General features: G+C 40.6%; 1 protein-coding gene and 1 long non-coding RNA gene across 3 annotated transcripts in view; one reads left to right on the forward strand and one right to left on the reverse strand.

Annotated features, from left to right (window-relative positions):
* Nucleotides 1-17734, reverse strand: part of psme4b (proteasome activator subunit 4b) — a 102795-nt gene that overhangs the window by 72498 nt on the left and 12563 nt on the right. The window contains exons 2-10 of one of the 2 annotated variants that reach the window (XM_055639832.1): nucleotides 15064-15204; nucleotides 11106-11222; nucleotides 9654-9713; nucleotides 8659-8703; nucleotides 6573-6722; nucleotides 5832-5895; nucleotides 4700-4774; nucleotides 2942-3064; nucleotides 29-121 (exon numbers count right to left, since the gene is read on the reverse strand). In XM_055639832.1, the coding sequence (XP_055495807.1) occupies nucleotides 29-121; nucleotides 2942-3064; nucleotides 4700-4774; nucleotides 5832-5895; nucleotides 6573-6722; nucleotides 8659-8703; nucleotides 9654-9713; nucleotides 11106-11222; nucleotides 15064-15204 (868 nt within the window). The remainder of the gene's footprint in view (nucleotides 1-28; nucleotides 122-2941; nucleotides 3065-4699; nucleotides 4775-5831; nucleotides 5896-6572; nucleotides 6723-8658; nucleotides 8704-9653; nucleotides 9714-11105; nucleotides 11223-15063; nucleotides 15205-17734) is intronic. The other variant, XM_055639833.1, reaches the window with a different exon arrangement.
* Nucleotides 9707-11054, forward strand: LOC129699768 (uncharacterized). The gene is made up of 2 exons (XR_008723929.1): nucleotides 9707-10460; nucleotides 10613-11054. It is a non-coding gene; the product is annotated as an uncharacterized LOC129699768 (long non-coding RNA).

The following is a 17734-nucleotide window of genomic DNA, read 5'->3' on the forward strand; positions in this document are numbered from 1 at the left end:
ACAGCAATATAAATACAAAAATACATACCAACCACCTCCCATTATTAGACGGATGATAGAACGATGCAATGCTGTTAAAAAATCCACTCAGATGCTTCTGTGCAAGCTTACTGGGACCACCCTATGAAATAAAAAGTTTAGATTGTATTTTTTGAATACACATTGAGTCATAGAGATATACAACACAGAAACAGGCCCATCGGCCCAACTTATGCATGGCGAAGATATCTATATAAACTAGTCTCATCTATCTACATTTGGCACATATCTCCCTAAAGTTAAACATTTCCTATTTATTTATCTGTCCAAATGTCTTATAAATATTGTAATTGTACCCACCTGTATCATTTCCCCTGGTTTCCTCCAGGTTCCATATATGTATCACGTGTCAAAAAGTTGCCCATTGGGTCTTTTTAAATCTTTTTGTAAATCTCTTACCTTAAATCTATGCCCTACCCTGGACAAAAGATTATGACCGCCCACCTTATCTGTATCCCTTAAGACATTTTGCTCCTCTCTAAGGTCAGCTCCCAATCTCCTACATTTCAGGGAAAAAAGTCTTAAACTATCCAACCTCTCCTTGTAGCCCAAGCCCTCCATTCCGGTGGCGTCCTCATTAATATTTTCTGCACCTTTTCCAACTTAATGACATCGCTGAGCGATCAGAACTGCACACTATGATTTGTACAGTTGCATCATAACATCCCACCTGTATTCAATACCCTGACCTAAGGAGCCAAATGTGCCAAAGGCCTTCTTCACCACCCTGCCTACTGCGTGGCAACATTCAGCGAACTAGGCACCTGCATTCACAGGTCCATCGATTCTACAAACTCTCCGGGTCCCTACCATTTACTGTGTAAATCCTGCCCTGGTTTCACTTTCCGAAATACAACACCTCAAACTTGTCCTAGTTAAATTCCATCTACCATTCTTTGACCCAATTCACCAGGTCATTGTGATCTTAGATAACCCTCTTCACTATCAACTGATATTTTTTTGTCACCCACAAATTTATTAACCACATTAACAACGTTATTATCCAAATTGTAAATAAAAATGACAAACAACAGTGGACCCAGCACTGATCCTTGTGGATCATTGCTCATTACAGGCCACCAATCTGCACAACAGCCCTTTACTACCACCCTCGGACTCCTTCCATCAAGCCATTTTGTATCAAATTGCCTAGCTCACCTTGGCTTCCACGTGGTCCTAACTTCCAGGCTAGCTAGCCTACAACACGGGACCTTGCCAAAGGCCTTGCTGAGGTCCATACTCACCCCAATTCAATCCTCTTCAAAAAACATAATCGGGAATCACAATTCAGGAGTGCACAAAGCCATGCTGACTATACATAATCAGGCCTTGCCTTTCCAAATGCAGATAGATCCTAGTTCTCAGAATTCCCTTCATTTCCCACCACTGATGTTAGGCTCACCGGCCTGGAAAATCCGACTTGCCCTTACAGCCTTCCTTAAATAAAACAAAGCACAGACCACCCTCCAGTCTTCTGCTGTTTCACCCGCAGCTAAAGATGATGCAAATATCGATTCCCAGCATCGATAATGTCCGAGGATATGCTTGATCATACCTTGGGGATTTATCCATATGCCTTAGCTCCTCTTTTGTAATGTGGGTATATTCCAATATATTAATTTCCTTTAATTCCTTTGCCTCCATGATGAATACAGATCAGAACTATTCATTTAAACCCATCTACTATGGCTCCACACATGCTGGAAGCATTTTTCAACATTTAAAAATGACGTAAAAATAATTTTGCAATTGAAGTAGAAATCATTTGCAGATCCCACATCATGTCCTTAAATGATGAAAGACAATGTTGGAAACCCGAGCTCTGAATTATTAGCAAATACTTCCATTGTCAAGCTTCTCAAGTTTGTGGACGACACAACCCTGATTGGAGGAATCTGCCTACAGACAGGGAGTGACACAACTGGTGCCATCGCAACAACCTGGAGCTCAATGCTCTTAAGACAGCGGAATTGATTGTAGACGTCAGGAGAGTTCCCCCTCCCCTCACACCATCAACAACACCACAGTCAAGAGTCAAGTCAAGAGAGTTTTATTGTCATGTGTCCCAGATATCTGTGGAGTCATTTAAGTTCCTTGGAACCATCATCTCCAGGACCTTAAATGGGAGGCCACCATCGACTCCACAGTCAAAAAGCCCCAACAGAGGATCTACTTCCTGCGGCAGCTGAGAAAACACAATCTGCCACAGGCAATGATGGTCCAGTTATACTGCCATCATAGAGTCTGTTCTCACCTTCTCCATCATGGTCTGGTTTGGCTCAGCCACCAAGTATGACATCTGGAGGTTGCAGCGCATCATTCGATCAGCCGAGAAGGTTGTTGGCTGCAACCTTCCCCCCATCGACCAACTGTACACTGCAAGGGCCAGGAAGCGATCGAGTAAGATCATCTCTGACCCCTCTCACATTGGCCACAAACTCTTTGAAGCACTTCCCTCTGGAAGGCGACTCCGGACTGTCAAAGCCGCCACAACCAGACATAAGAACAGCTTTTTTTCCACGAGCAGTAGCTCTACTCGACAACTAAAAGTCTGTAGCCTCCTTTTGCTCTGGTATTTTATTTCATTCTTTAAATTATGTTTAAATTATAATGTTTTATTTTTAATTGTTTATTGTATATCGTGTTGTTACTTACGAGCAAAGCACCAAGGCAAATTCCTTGTATATATACACATACTTGACCAATTCATTGACAAATGCATTCTACATTAACTGTTGACTTTTTTTAAAGTTGCATTTGATTGAACAAATATATTAAGAAATTGAAATGTACACGACAATTAGACTGAGAAACAAATTTGCTAACTCACTTTGACCATGGGATTAATAAAATGTGAAAACACTTCCTCTATATAGCCCAAGATCTACAAATAAATACTAACCAGCATAGAAGTGATCCAAACCACCACATGTCCCATTTCATATGCATTTGATAAATATTTGGAAGTTGAAACTTGGCTGCTTCCTACTGGAAGATTTAAACTTCTCAGAAATCTGGTAAATATCTGCAAAATATAAGATATTCAGTTACCAATGATATATGGTCCAATAACATAATTTCAATTTAATTAGTTTTAGTTGGGAGACAAAAACCGTTATAACAAAACAACTGTTTTAAACAAAAAAAATACCCATTCACCAGTTATTTTGGATCACTGATGAATTAAGAAACAACTGGACATCAAGATTAACATTTGATTTTTTGATGCAATCGCAATTTCACTGGCCTGAATTATGCAAAAGTGATGACTAGAATATGAGCAGCATTTGTCATCAATAGTCCATGAAAGAGACAACTGTGAGTTTACAAGCAAGCATGATTTCACCTGAAAGTTCCAGAAATGCTGACAACAGTTCATTGCATCTCTGCAAACTAATCAGCACAAAACTCCGAGGACCATCAACAAGGCAGCATAAATGTCCGGCTTTAAATAGCTAACTTATCTTGTAAAGATCTTGCACCAGCTCGGAGGAAGCCCCGTTTTAATAGAAGAGAACAATTCGAGTCTTAGGAAGCAGACTCGGAAAGGAATATATTATAAATATATATATCTAAAAATAGTTTACTTTTGAAATACTTTAAAAACTCTCTTAAATTTCATTAAATTATAACAGTTTTACTTAAATTTCAATGGGATGATACAGTGTGGAAGCAGGCCCATTGGCCCAACTTGCCCACATGACCCAGCTACGCTAGTCCCACCTGCCTGCGTTTGGTCCATAACCTTCCAAACCAATCCTATTCATGTACCTGTCTAACTGTTTCTTAAACGTCGGGATAGTCCCAGCCTCAACTACCTCCTCTGGCAGCTTACTTCATACACCCACCATCCTTTGTGTGAAAACGCTACCCCTTAAGATTCCTATTAAATATTTCCCCTTCACCTTAAACCTCTGTCCTCTGGTCCTTGATTTCCTTACTCTGGGCAAGAGACTTTGTGCACCTACCCGATTTATTTCTCTCATGATTTTATACACTTTTATAAGATCACCCCTAATCCTCCTGTGCTCCAAGGAATCGAGTCCCAACCTACTCAACCTCTCCCTATAGCTCAGACCCTCTACTCCTTTCTTTGTCTGTCCATGATTTAATGTAAAATCTGTACAATAGATTTGGTTTATATTTATTTCTGAAGGGTTTTTAAGAAATTATTATTCATGGAGAATCATAACAGCAACTAAGACCAGTTTACTCAGTGTCTTCATCGGTCCTTTGTCGAGCAACCAATTTAATCCAATTACCCTGCCCCTTCCTCAAAGCCCTGCAAATTATTTTGCCTCAAAAACATATCAATTCAACTTTCCGATGTTTTTTAAAACATAAACACAGCTTGCCTTTAAAGATTAAAGTTAGTGGTTTGACATAGATTTCATGACATTTTCTCTTGAATTAAAAGGTAAAGCCACTCAGATGTTCCCTCCTAACATCACTGTTATGAATAACAAAAAGATGCTCAAAAATAAGCCACAGAAAAGTCTTGTGGAAATTCATCCCGGTTTTCCCCATGCTGTTTTTGAAAGTACATAGGCAGTTTTTAAATCGTCAGGTGTTGTCTGTCTGCACCAACCAAGGTAGTGCCTTAAAACCAGGAAGCCACATACAGTTCATTACTATACTTGAAATTAATAATGCAAGTTACCTTTGGAATGTATTCATCCCAATCAATGTACCCAATGTTATCTGTAGCCAAACGAGCAAACAGGTTTACCAAATTCTGTCAACAACAGAAACAACATTTTAAGGTTTATACTTAATTAACAGAGCCCATTCGTACTACTAATCATAGTTTTTTAAACTATTAACTTTCTCATTGTTTGCAACATATTTTTCATGTTAACACTGTTCATCTGAAGATTTCATATATTAAAATGCACTGGTAATTATGAAAAACATGAGCAATAAGACACTCACAATTCAATTTACTATCACTACATCATCAGTACAGAAGAATACCCCTTTGCTGCCTACAAAATAATAGATGCCAAGCCAAAGGTGGAAACATTAGGAAGAGGAAACACAAATTGCGTTAAGGCCTGGGCTTTCATTGGCTTTAGTAAATAGAAATGAATGCTTCACATTTAGATTCAGATTATGGTTTAATTGCATAATAAGCTGCATGGATGGCAATAGCCTGGCCAAGAGAACGGGTGCACAAACAGGAAAGCAACAGTTGGAAATATACAGATTCTTTGTAAGTTGCTTGTCTGGAGAAGGCTGCAGTTATACTGAGAATTATGCCATAAAGTTGAGAATTTTAAATTCTGAAGCTTTCAGCAGAGTGTACACACGTTGGAGGATATGGCACAGGCAGAACATTTTAGATGAGCTAAAGATTATGGTAAGTGGAAATAGTTTATCCAGGAGAGCACCAAAATCATCTACGTTTCAAAGGCTTGGACAGGGCTTCAGCAGCAAATAGAAAGAAAGTGAACAAAATCAAAGAGGTGAAGGCTTACATTCCTTGTAATAGAAGATAAAGAGATACATTAACCATTGGATTACACAAATTGTAAACAGTAATTGGGCGCAGATTGTAACAGTTTCCAAAACATGGACATAACCAGTAATAGACTTATGGTATCTGTTACACAGGTGGAACTTGCAGCTCAATCAATATTCTATACCTCCGAAACTGCCAATAAATAAGTAAATGGGGTTGAGGGTCAGTGAAGACTTGTATCCAAATACTGCCAGTGTACCTGTGAAAGATGACCATTGTGATGTTACTGAGAACTTCTCATTCTATGAGTCAATTAGAAGGACTAACTTACCCCTTCCCACTGTGGGAGATTCTGAACTGCGACATAGAGGCCGATAAATTCATCAAACCAAAGCCTGCAGTAAATAAAACAAACATGAAGCCAAATATATTAAAGCATTTGTCTATTTGTCATCTACATCGATGATTTGGATGAGATTAGCAAGTTTGCTGATGATACAAAAGTGGGTGGTTCTGCAGATAGTGAAAATGGTTGTGAAAGATTGCAGCAGGATCTGGATAGATTGGCCAGGTGAGCAGAGGAATGTTTAATGGAATTTAGTACAGAGAAGTGTGAGGTGGTGCATTTTGGGACGTCTAACAAGGGCAGGACCTACACAGTGAATGATTGGCCTCTGGGGATTGTCGACCAGAGGGATCTAGGAGTACAGGTGCATGGTTCCTTGAAGGTCGAGTCACAGGTAAATAGGGTGGTCAAAAGGCTTTTGGCACATTGGCCTTCATCAGTCAAAGTATAGAGTATAGAAGTTGGGAGGTCATGTTGCAGTTGCATAAGACGTTGGCGAGACCGCATTTAGAATATTGTGTTCAGTTCAGGTCACCATGTTATAGGAAAGATATTGTCAAGCTTGACAGGGTTCAGAGAGGATTTACGAGGATATTGCCAGGACGAGAGGGTGTGAGCTACAGGGAGAGGTTGAGTAGGCTGGGTCTCTATTCCTTGGAGCGTAGGAGGATGAGGGTGATCTTATAGAGGTGAAACTTACATGAGGATAATCAACTGTAAACTGACCTGAATCCTTTATGCTGCAAATGAGGCGGAAGGGAAGTTGGAAGAAACATTTCAAAATAGCTGACAGCTTTCTGCATGGTGACATCAAAAGGACACATCAATGGCTGCCATTCGTCTAACATCTCAGCTGTAGCTTCGACTGGAAAATACCTAGCACAAGAAATAATTTCTGCGCAATCAAAATAGTATGTTGTATTCCAGCAAATAGCTCCATGCAATATTTTAAAGCATACATGTAGACATGCTCTGCGCTTGTGCCGAACTTAGAAGCAACCCATAATATTTCCCCAATATCTTTGGCCACGGGGATCAAAGTGAGTTAGGATTTAAATAACACGAGATTGTGTTTAACTGCATGTCACATAAAAATGCACGAGCCATAGGAAGTTTGTAAGTGAAGCTAAAATAGGTGATATTGTATACAATGACGGTGGTTATCCAAAATTACAGTGGGATCTTAATCAGCTAGGTAAAGGGCGGGGAATGGCAAATTAAACTTAATTCAGATAAGTAGTGCAAGGTACCCATAGTACCCAAAGTGAATTGTATTTGGTCTTTATCAGTAAGGGCATTGAGTATGCTGGTCTTTATCAGTAAGGAAATTGAGTTTGAAGGCTGGGATGTTACGTTGCAGTTGTACAAGATGTTAGATGTTGCAGTTGCACTCAAAGTATAGTGTTCAGTTTTGGTCATCCTGCAGTGGGAAAGATGGCATTAAGTTGGAAAGAGTAGAGAAGATATATGAGGACATTTCCAGGACTCAAGGAATTGAGTTGTAGGGAACGATAGGCTAGGACTTTATTCCTTAGAGGCTATGGGATGATTTTATTATATAGGTGCATAAAATCATGCAGGGAACAGATTGGGTGAATGCACAAAACCTGCAGAGAGCATAGCAAGGTGAGAGGGGGAGAGATTTAATAGGGACCTGAGGAACAACTCTTTTGACTAAGGTCTGTATGTGGACCAAGTTGCCAGACCAATTGGTTGAGTTAGGTGCAATAACAGCATTTAGGACATTCGGACGGTTACACAAATGGGAAAGGTCAAGAGCAGGCAAATAGAACAAGTACAGATGGGTACCATGGTGGTCATGGACGAGTTGGGCTGAAGGGCCCATTTTAGAGCTGTATGAATCTACTGACCTTTGTCACACAGTTATCTCCAATTCCACATCCTCATATTGTTTAAACTAATAAACTCCAGTGTGGACTTTCCCAAAACTCAGTGAACAGCCATAAATACAGCCCACAAATATCCGAGTGTTCTTTTCAAATGCTGACTTTTTAATTGAGAACCTCCTGTACGAGTGCTCAGTAACTCTAAACCTGAAAATGAATTATCGCAACTTCGCTACATATTGATGTTGACCAGTTACAACTTTATTGGCAGGCAAGTTCAGATTACTTCAACAGCAAAGAATTAAGATGGTAAATTTAAAAAACAAATTTGTTAATAACAATTTCCGGCAAAATCAGTAAACACACATTCCAATGTACTCTGTTTAAATTCTTAAAAATAAGAGAAAATAGGGTTTAATTATATTGTCTGGATCCCATACACCAGTCAAACAGACGCTCCCAGTCTTATCATCAAATAAAGCCAAATTCCTGAACAACTCCACACCAAACTCATAAATGACCACAATGGCTAATGATGGAAACTCAAATGACGAAAGTCACTTTATAATGCAAAAAGATATCAAAAAGAAACTAAATATTGAATGACGTAATCTACTATCATTTAGTTAATTGAGGATAATGATATCTATTACTTTCTGTTTCGATCCAAGTGAATCTTTGTATAAACCTCCCATCTCCACCAATTAATGTTGAAAGTGTCTTTCAGCTTTTAGATAAAGTTATACACTAGGCAAAAAAGGTTTTGGTTAGCTTTATGGAAATAAATTCAAACTGTTACACTTTTAAGTGCAATGTAGTGTATAGAATAAGAATTACTTGACTGTCAATTATTATGCTATGAGAAAAAGCTTCATGTAATTGAAGAAATCCTAAAACCACAAGAGAAATAAATTGAACACTCGAAAGCCTTCAAGATATTTTACAATGACGATGTCAGTACTTACGGTCGACAACACTTCACTAATGTCTTCAGCACATTTTCTATCGAACTAAAGAAAAGAGAACTAATTTTACTAATTGTCATCAAAAACATTATAAACAGATAATCAGTGGAAGTAATCTAGAAATATGGTGCATATGAAGACTGAAACACTTAGAATTGCCTATGCACATGCACAGTTGAATCCACAATGTCCACACAAAGCCAATCAAGAAAATTAATATCACACGTCAACTTCAAAAAATTACTTTACCATTAAGGTCTATTTAAAATGTAAAGAAAGATGAAATACAAATAGATTTGGATGAAATCTGGATGGCATCTTGGAGTATCTATTTATGTTTCTTTATATTCTGTTTTTTGTTTCCACAATCCTATCCCCCACTTACTCTAAGACGGTTTTGTCATAATTGGAAAGAGAAGGTAGACTTAATAAAGCAGATTTTCTGATCACAAACAATTGTTCTGCCCATGTAAACGTGGGCAGAACTCAAATGCAAGTTGCTCTCTAAATTGCAAACTGATAAACTTTGTACATTGTAGCTAAAAATCTTTGTATTATAATTCACTTATTCGTCTCAGTAAAGGAAATCCCCTTTGAATAATGAATACTGACATAATTTTGAATGAGGTACTGAAATATGAACCAATCAAAATGAAATAATGAATTCATGAATGAAATCCTATGACTAATTAGAATACAGGCAAGAGGAAATTGTGTATTTTATTTCTGCCATTTATAATTGGGTTTTAATTTTTTTTTAATTTTCATTGGCAATGGTCCTCTATCGTATTAATAATACATAAATAGCCCAGTCTTAAAGGGAAATTTCATTGCAGTGCGGCATTCTCAATAGTGGTGTAATATTATCATTCTATTTTTAATTTAGAAAATGAATAAGAGATGCATTTTTAGTAAAAATGTTATATCTGTGTGGTGAGCTCCATATTTTAAGAAAACATGCATTAATGATCGGGCAAATGTATAAACATTCTTACCACCTATGCAAAACACTAAGCACACACGATTTAGAGGAAGACAAGCCTTGTCGGACCGAACTGAATAATAAAGAGAAATACGTCAAACTGGGCACAGAAATCAAAGGAATTAGCAACACTGGTGAATAAACAGTTTAAAAAAAAAGGTGATGCTCAACAAGAGCTGAAGGCAGCCTTTGTCATTTACGTTGTGCTCATCAGCAAGTTACAACTCACCCTCAGTTTATGTATTTTTGAAAGAACATTGAGGTGAATTTAAAAACAATGCTCCCACAACACCATTGAGAATACATCGCACTGCATGTCAATAGATACTAATGATCAGACAAAATGGAGGTGATCTTTTTTTAATGCAGGATCAAAGTATCTTTCAAAATACTTGCCAAATAAATCTGATCAAGAAAAATAAAATTAAAAACAATATTAAATATGTAATATCAAAGTTTAATTACTTCAACATTCAACAAGAATGTTAAAATTGAAGAATTATCCCCCATATCTCTTTGTCCATTAATAGCATTGTTATGATTATTTCAGTACATTATCTGTATTTCACATACTGCTTCAATGTCACGTCTAATCATCATATACATCAGTCAGTTATCATGAATAACAGCCCCATACGGGGTCAAAGGTCATAAACCATTTACCTTTTCCACTGATGTCAATTGCAAAGAAGTTGCTTGTTTGAAAGCAATGGGTATTTTGAGCATCTCAGAAATTGTTTCTCATCTCATTATCACGCCATATTTATATTTAACTTACTCCATAGATCATTTGTCTATTCTGTTGTTAGCTTCAAGCAAGGTTTACAAGCAGGTGCAGCAGCATCTATGGAGCGAAGGAAATAGGCAACGTTTCGGGCCGAAACCCTTCTTCAGAGCTGCACCCGCTGAGTTTCTCCAGCTCTTCTGTGTAACCTTCGATTCTCCAGCATCTGCAGTTCCCTCTTAAACAAGGTTTACAAGCAAGTGTGTAGGAAGGAACTGCAGATGCTGGTATACATCGAAGATAGACACAAGATGCTGGAGTAACTCAGCAGGACAAGCAGCATCTCTGGATAGAAGGAATGGGTGACGTTTCGGGTCGAGACCCTTCTTCAGAGGTTTTACAAGCAAGTTGCTCGGTATATAAAGGAGACAACATTTCTCCGAACATGCAAGAAAGCTTAGTGACAGAGTGACAGAATCAAATGCAGAGCAGTGTGAAGTCACTTTAAAATGAATTCTCTTTTTGAAGGGAACAAGCTTAAATAAATAAAATATAGAGTGCTGTGATAACAGGTTTATGTTCCTCCATGCTCTATTTGTCATGGGTGAGGGAAGTCTTTGATATTAAAAAAAAACATGTCCAGTACTGACAGAGGATACACATGTATTCTGGAATGAGGTGTGCAATGACTCAGACTTTGAATTCAATAATATTTCAACCCCAGAATAAAGATAGACTTACTTTGGAAACCAATTTAATCCAAGGTGCTCTGTCTTGGAGTACAAAATTCTTTCTATTGTTTCATACAATGGTCTCCATGGCAACTGTAAATCTTCCCTTGATAAGAGTTCTTTCTTCCTGGAAGGAATTTAAAAATCCAAAAACTTACAATACTGAAGTAAAATAGAATACACTGACAAAAAACTTATTTTTCAAAGGGATTAAAACGGTTTTATAAACTCCTGAACCCTAAATTGTTACTTTATTTTTACATACAGTTGGTTAATTAAAAGCATTCGTTATGTTGATCAAGATCATCACTGTTCCCATTTTCTTGATTTTCCAGCACTAGCAGAATAAAGCCTGTTGAAAGCCCTCAGAACACTACTTGATTTTCCAATTTGGTACGGAACATTATTCCAAACAGCTTTCACCAATTTCAGACAAGAAGCATTTCTAGCCTTTGCATGTCAAATTGCCACCTTTAATGTTTTTTACCCTTTATGCATGAGGGAGCTACTATGTCATATTAAAGCTGTGCAATAAGTTGGTAAGGCCACATTTGTAGTACAGTGTACAGTTATAGTCACCCTGATGTAGGAAAGCTGAAGGCTACAGGAGGAGTCCGAGATTGATCATTCACTCAACATTCTGTATAAGGATGATTGCAATTTGTATTCACATGCTGGGCTCTGTTATTATTCAGGATGTGGATCTCACTGAAGCCTTCTCCCTCTATTTTGTTTTAACTGTCCTTACCAGTCACTACTAATTCAAGCAAAACTACTGAGCATTGATTTGATTCCACAATTCTTGGATCAATTCATATTAACCGTACACTGTTTATCCTGCAGGTGGCTTTATTCAATTTTGATGTGCTTAATGTTTTCTGAACCAATCTCATTTAGCAGAATGGTACCACAAAACTGAACGGATGATACCACAATGGTGAAAGAGGGTCTTTTGTCTCCTCAAGAACTGTGCAATTCCTACTCATAAATATTATCATGGAAAGATGCATCTTAAACAATGGTCAAATATATTTAAATATTTTAATAATTTTCTTAGTCCTGGTCATAGGACCAGGTAATAATCAACCATGTTCTTCACGACATATTAAGCTCAGTCATAGGTGTGCTATCAAGACATTCTTGGTGGTATACTGCAGATCCCCACCCAGAGAATATTTAATGTCCTTACTGTTCTAAGTGTTTCTTCCTTAAGGTGCTTGATATGGAGTATGACTAATACAACAATTGAATCCGAGCATTCTGTTTTCATACCCATATTTGATCTAATGCCATAAAGAATCATGGGGTCCAAAGACAAAGTTGAGATTTGCAGGACCACTCCCTCTCAACAGCGACGGTGAACAGCCGGAAGTGGTAGTGCATGTTGGCACAAACGATGTCAGAAAGAAGGGGATGAATATTCTGAAGTGTGACTTTAGAGAGCTCGGAAAAGTGCTGAAAGGCAGGACCTCCAGGGTGTTTATCGCCGGTTTGCTTCCAGTTCCTCGTGCTGGCGAGAGCAGGAACAGGGAGATACGGGACTTGAATGTGTGGCTGAGGAACTGGTGCAGGGGGCAGGGATTTAGATTCTTAGACCACTGGGATCTGTTTTGGAGTAAGGGGGAACTGTACAAAAGGGACGGATTGCACATTAACAGGTTGGGGACTGGCATTCTGGACTATGAAGGCAAGAGGGAGGAGCTTGCCAAGTTAGACTGGAAAGGGATCCTAGCAGGAATGACGGTGGAACAGCAATGGCAGAAATTTCTGAGCATAATCGGGAAGACGCAGGATCATTTCATTCCAAAAAGGAAGAATGAGTAGGAGGCAGCAGTGGCTGACAAGAGAAGTTAGGAATAGAATAAAACTGAAAGATTAGATGTATAACACAGCAAATAGTAGCCGGAAGCCAGAGGATTGGGAAACTTTCATAGGACAACAAAAGGAAACAAAACGGGCAATACGGGCTGAAAAGATGAAGTACGAGGGGAAGCTGGCCAGGAATATAAAAAAGGACAGTAAATGCTTCTTTAGATATGTTAAGGGAAAAAGAATAGCAAAGTCAAATGTGGGTCCCTTGAAGGCAGACACGGATGAAATTATGATGGGGAACAAGGAAATGGCAGAAGAGTTGAACAGGTACTTCGGATCTGTCTTCACTAAGGAAGTCACAAACAATCTCCCAGAAGGTGGTGGGAAAGATGCTGGAGTCAATTATTAAAGAGGTAATAATGGGGCATTTGGATAGCAGTAAAAGGAATAGTCCAAGTCAGCATGGATTTATGAAAGGAAAATCATGCTTGATTAATCTTTTGGAATTTTTTGAGGATGTGACAAGTAAAATGGATGAAGGGGAGCTAGTGGATGTAGTGTCCCGCACGGGAGACTGGTGACTAAAATTAGAGCACATGGTATTGGGGGTAGGGTGTTGACGGGGATAGAAAATTGGTTGGCAGACAGGAAGCAAAGAGTAGGAGTGAACGGGTCCTTTTCAGAATGGCAGGCAGTGGCGAGTGGAGTGCCGCAACGCTCGGTGTTGGGGCCGCAACTGTTTACCATATATATTAATGATTTGGAAGAGGGAATTAGGAGCAACACTAGCAAGTTTGCTGATGAGAAAGCTGGGTGGCAGTGTTAACTGTGAAGAAGATGTTAGGAGGTTGCAGGGTGACCTGGACAGGTTGAGTGAGTGGGCAGATGCGTGGCAGATGCAGTATAATATAGATAAATGTGAGGTTATCCACTTTGGCGGGAAAAACAAGGGGGCAGATTATTATCTCAATGGGGTTAGGTTAGGTTAGGTTAGGTAAGGGCGAGGTACAGAGAGACCTGGGTGTCCTTGTACACAAGTCACTGAAAGCTGGTGTGCAGGTACAGCAGGTAGTGAAGAAAGCTAATGGAATGTTGGCCTTCATAACAAGAGGATTTCAGTATAGGAGTAAAGAGGTTCTTCTGCAGTTGTATAGGGCTCTGGTAAGACCACATCTGGAGTATTGTGTACAGTTTTGGTCTCCTAATTTGAGGAAGGACATCCTTGTGATTGAGGCAGTGCAGCATAGGCTCACGAGATTGATCCCTGGGATGGCGGGACTGTCATATGAGGAAAGATTGAAAAGACTAGGCTTGTATTCACTGGAGTTTAGAAGGATGAGGGGGCATCTTATAGAAACATATAAAATTATAAAAGGACTGGACAAGCGAGATGCAGGAAAAATGTTCCCAATGTTGGGCGAGTCCAGAACCAGGGGCCACTGTCTTAGAATAAAGGGGAGGCCATTTAAGACTGAGGTGAGAAAAAACTTTTCCACCCAGAGAGTTGTGAATTTGTGGAATTCCCTGCCACAGAGGGCAGTGGAGGCAAAATCACTGGATGGATTTAAGAGAGAGTTAGATAGAGCTCTAGGGGCTAGTGGAATCAAGGGATATGGGGAGAAGGCAGGTACGGGTTATTGATTGGGAACGATCAGTCATGATCACAATGAATGGCCTCCACCTGCACCTATTTTTCTATGTTTCTAACAACACACAACTGCACAACCATTTCCAATGAGTCTGTCCTATGGGATAGAATACTACTATGGATCATGATGGGACATGTGCTGGAAGCTGACTTACAATCTATTGTTTAACTCGTCTCATGCGACAGCTCCACAAATATTTGTAATTCCCTGCTATTTCATGAGTGAGATTTTGCAGGATTGAATGAGCTACTTGCAACTTTGCAGTGTCCAAATTGGATAACATGCTCATTTTCTTTTATTCTTATTATGTTGTCTTATAGTTTATTACAGCCCAGTTAGCTATTATCAGGGCATTTCAGAATTAACAATCAATCACATTGCTCTGCATCTAGAGCTACACCTGGGCCAAATGTGTCAGGATGCTATATTTATTTTCAAGTTTAAAATGACTCATTGTCAATCAGGGCTCGTGGCAATACATCTAAAAGGGATTTCATCTTAACTTACTTGAGCAAACTTATTAACAATCGTGTGAATCCTTGCATCATGCTGATCTCAAGTTTTGGCATGACAACCAATTCATACAGCAACTTCACAAATATTACATGATCTTCTTTGCTGAACTTTCTCCCATACAGCCGGATGTATCTGAAAAACAAAAAAGTAAGATCGATATATGCAAAGTCTGAATGAGGTACTCTGGAAATTTTAAATGATGTAAAAACAATAGAGCCAAAATATTTTATCATGGGACATAATGGGGCACCTACCCAAAAGAATAAATGATTTTATGTAGAGCCCATTATGATGAAGGTAGCCATTAATAAAATGAATATTACATGTAATAGAACTGAACAGAAAAATTATCATTTTAAAATCAATGCCACACCAAGAAACAATGTCAACCAGTTAGCATTAGGCTAATAGGTAAATGAGGACCGATGCAGAGTTCACGTTTAAATACAACAAGACTAAGTGGGTCCCATTGGGACACGTCACACGGGAGACCTGGTCCCCCAACGCAACCCATTCCCCAACGCAATATTCCACCACTCACCCGTTCCCCCAACGCAACCCATTCCCCAAACGCAATATTCCACCACTCACCCATAGCCCCTAACTGCGCAGGCACGGCTCATTTCCCCTCATCCCCCAGCACTCCCTCCCCTTTATCTGTGGAGGGGAGGAGGGGAGGGAAGTGGGGTGTGGGGTGTGTGGGCAGGGGGGTCTAGGAGGGGGGGGGAGTGTGGTGTGTGGGGGGGGGTTGTGTGGCAGGGGGTTGAGGGGAAGGAGGGGAGGTGTGTATGTGATGCCTCTCTTGTTGCGTTCTGCAGCCAGGGGAGGGGGACCGGCTTCAGTCGGGGGCTGTTGGGGGCCGGTGGGGGGTGGGGGAGCGTTCTGCACCCGGGGTAGGGTGCCGGCTTCAGGTGGGGGGCCTGTGTGGGCCCGGTGGGGAGGGGAGATCTCTGCCGTGGCCTACTGCTGTAGGACGCTCCCCTCCCCCCGGCGGGGGCTGCCAAAGGGGGGGGGGGGTGAGTGTCCTACAGCCGGGGGGGAGGAGGACGGCTTCAGGCGGGGGCTGTCGGGGAGCATCCTCCAGCGCCCGGCCCGCTCAATCCCCCTACTCACACCCCCAGGATCTTGAGGTTGCAGCAGTCGGTCTCGCAGTCGGCCAGGCTCCGGGCCGCTCCGCACTCCAGGCTCAACAACTCCCTGTGGCCTCGGGGCTCACGGACACGGGGCAGGCAGCTATGGGGCTCAAGGACCCGGGACGGCTTTGGGACAGCTTCTGGACTCAGCCCGGCTTCCGTGGCTTTATTCTCCTCGCTCCTGTGATTTGACAGCGAGTGCCCGAAGGGGCATTGCCTTCCCGGCGACTGACAGGAGAGAAGACCAATCTGCTGATCTCATGATTTTTAAACCTTCACAACTTTTGTAACATTCCACCGATCGGAACAAACTTGGTTCGCTTGTAGCACAGGAGAACGGTGAGTAAGGTAGCGAAAAATTGTAGCGCAATCGGGTACCGTTTTTGCGCAAATGTAACTACAACGCAAACCGGAAGAGGTCAAGATGAGAGTTTTAGTTAAGTGTCGATAGAAGATAGATGAAATGTGTGAAACTAGATGGGAGGGCAGAAGTCACATCTTGGATGTGATTAAAAATACATAAGGTGGCTTTATGGCAAATTAGCTGAGGGACAGAAAAGATGCAAATGTGGATCCTTAAATACTTGGCACCCCCATTCCTCAGATTAAAAATATTTTTACACATAAATCATGAATAAAGATAAGAATTTATGCACGGTTTATACTGCCAACGCTGGCAGAGAATTCCACATATTCACAACGCTCTGGGTGAAACCGTTTTTTCTCATTTTAGTTCCTAATGGCCTACCCCATATTCTTAAACTGTGACCCCTGGTTCTGGACTTCCCCAACATCGGGAACATTTTTCCTGCATCCACCCTGTCCATTCCTCGAAGAATTTAATATGTTTCTATAAGATATCCTCTCATCCTTCTAAATTCCGGCGAATACAAGTCCAGTCGACCCATTCTTTCATCATATGTCAGTCTCGCCATCTCGGGAATTAACCTGGTGAACCTACGCTGCACTCCCTCAATAGCAATAATGTCCTTCCTCAAATTAGGAGACCAAAATTGCACACAATACTCCAGGTGCCGTCTCACCAGGGCCCTGTACAACTGCATTAGGACCCTCCTTGCTCCTAAACTCAAATCCTCTCGCAATGAAGGCCAACATGCCATTCGCTTTCTTCACTGCTTGCTGTACCTCCATGCTTACTTTCAGTGACTGATGTACAAGCACACCCAGGTTTTGTTGCACTTCCCTTCTCCAAATCGGACACAATTCAGATAATGCTGGGGTAACTCAGCGGGTGCGGCAGCATCTCTGGAGAGAAGGAATGGGCGTTTCGGGTAGAGACCCTTCTTCAGACTGATGTCAGGGGAGGGGGCGGGACAAAGATAGAATGTAGTCAGAGACAGTAAGACTAGTGGGAAGGGGAAGGTGATGGAGAGAGAAAGCAAGGGCCATCTGAAGTTAGAGAAGTCAATGTTCAAACCGCTGGGGTGTAAACTACCCAAGCGAAATATGAGGTGCTGTTCCTCCAATTTGAGCTGGTAAAAAAAACATTTTGTGCAAATAAAAGACAA

This window comes from Leucoraja erinacea, chromosome 8 (assembly GCF_028641065.1).
Source record: "Leucoraja erinacea ecotype New England chromosome 8, Leri_hhj_1, whole genome shotgun sequence".
NCBI classification, from domain to species: Eukaryota; Metazoa; Chordata; class Chondrichthyes; order Rajiformes; family Rajidae; genus Leucoraja; species Leucoraja erinaceus.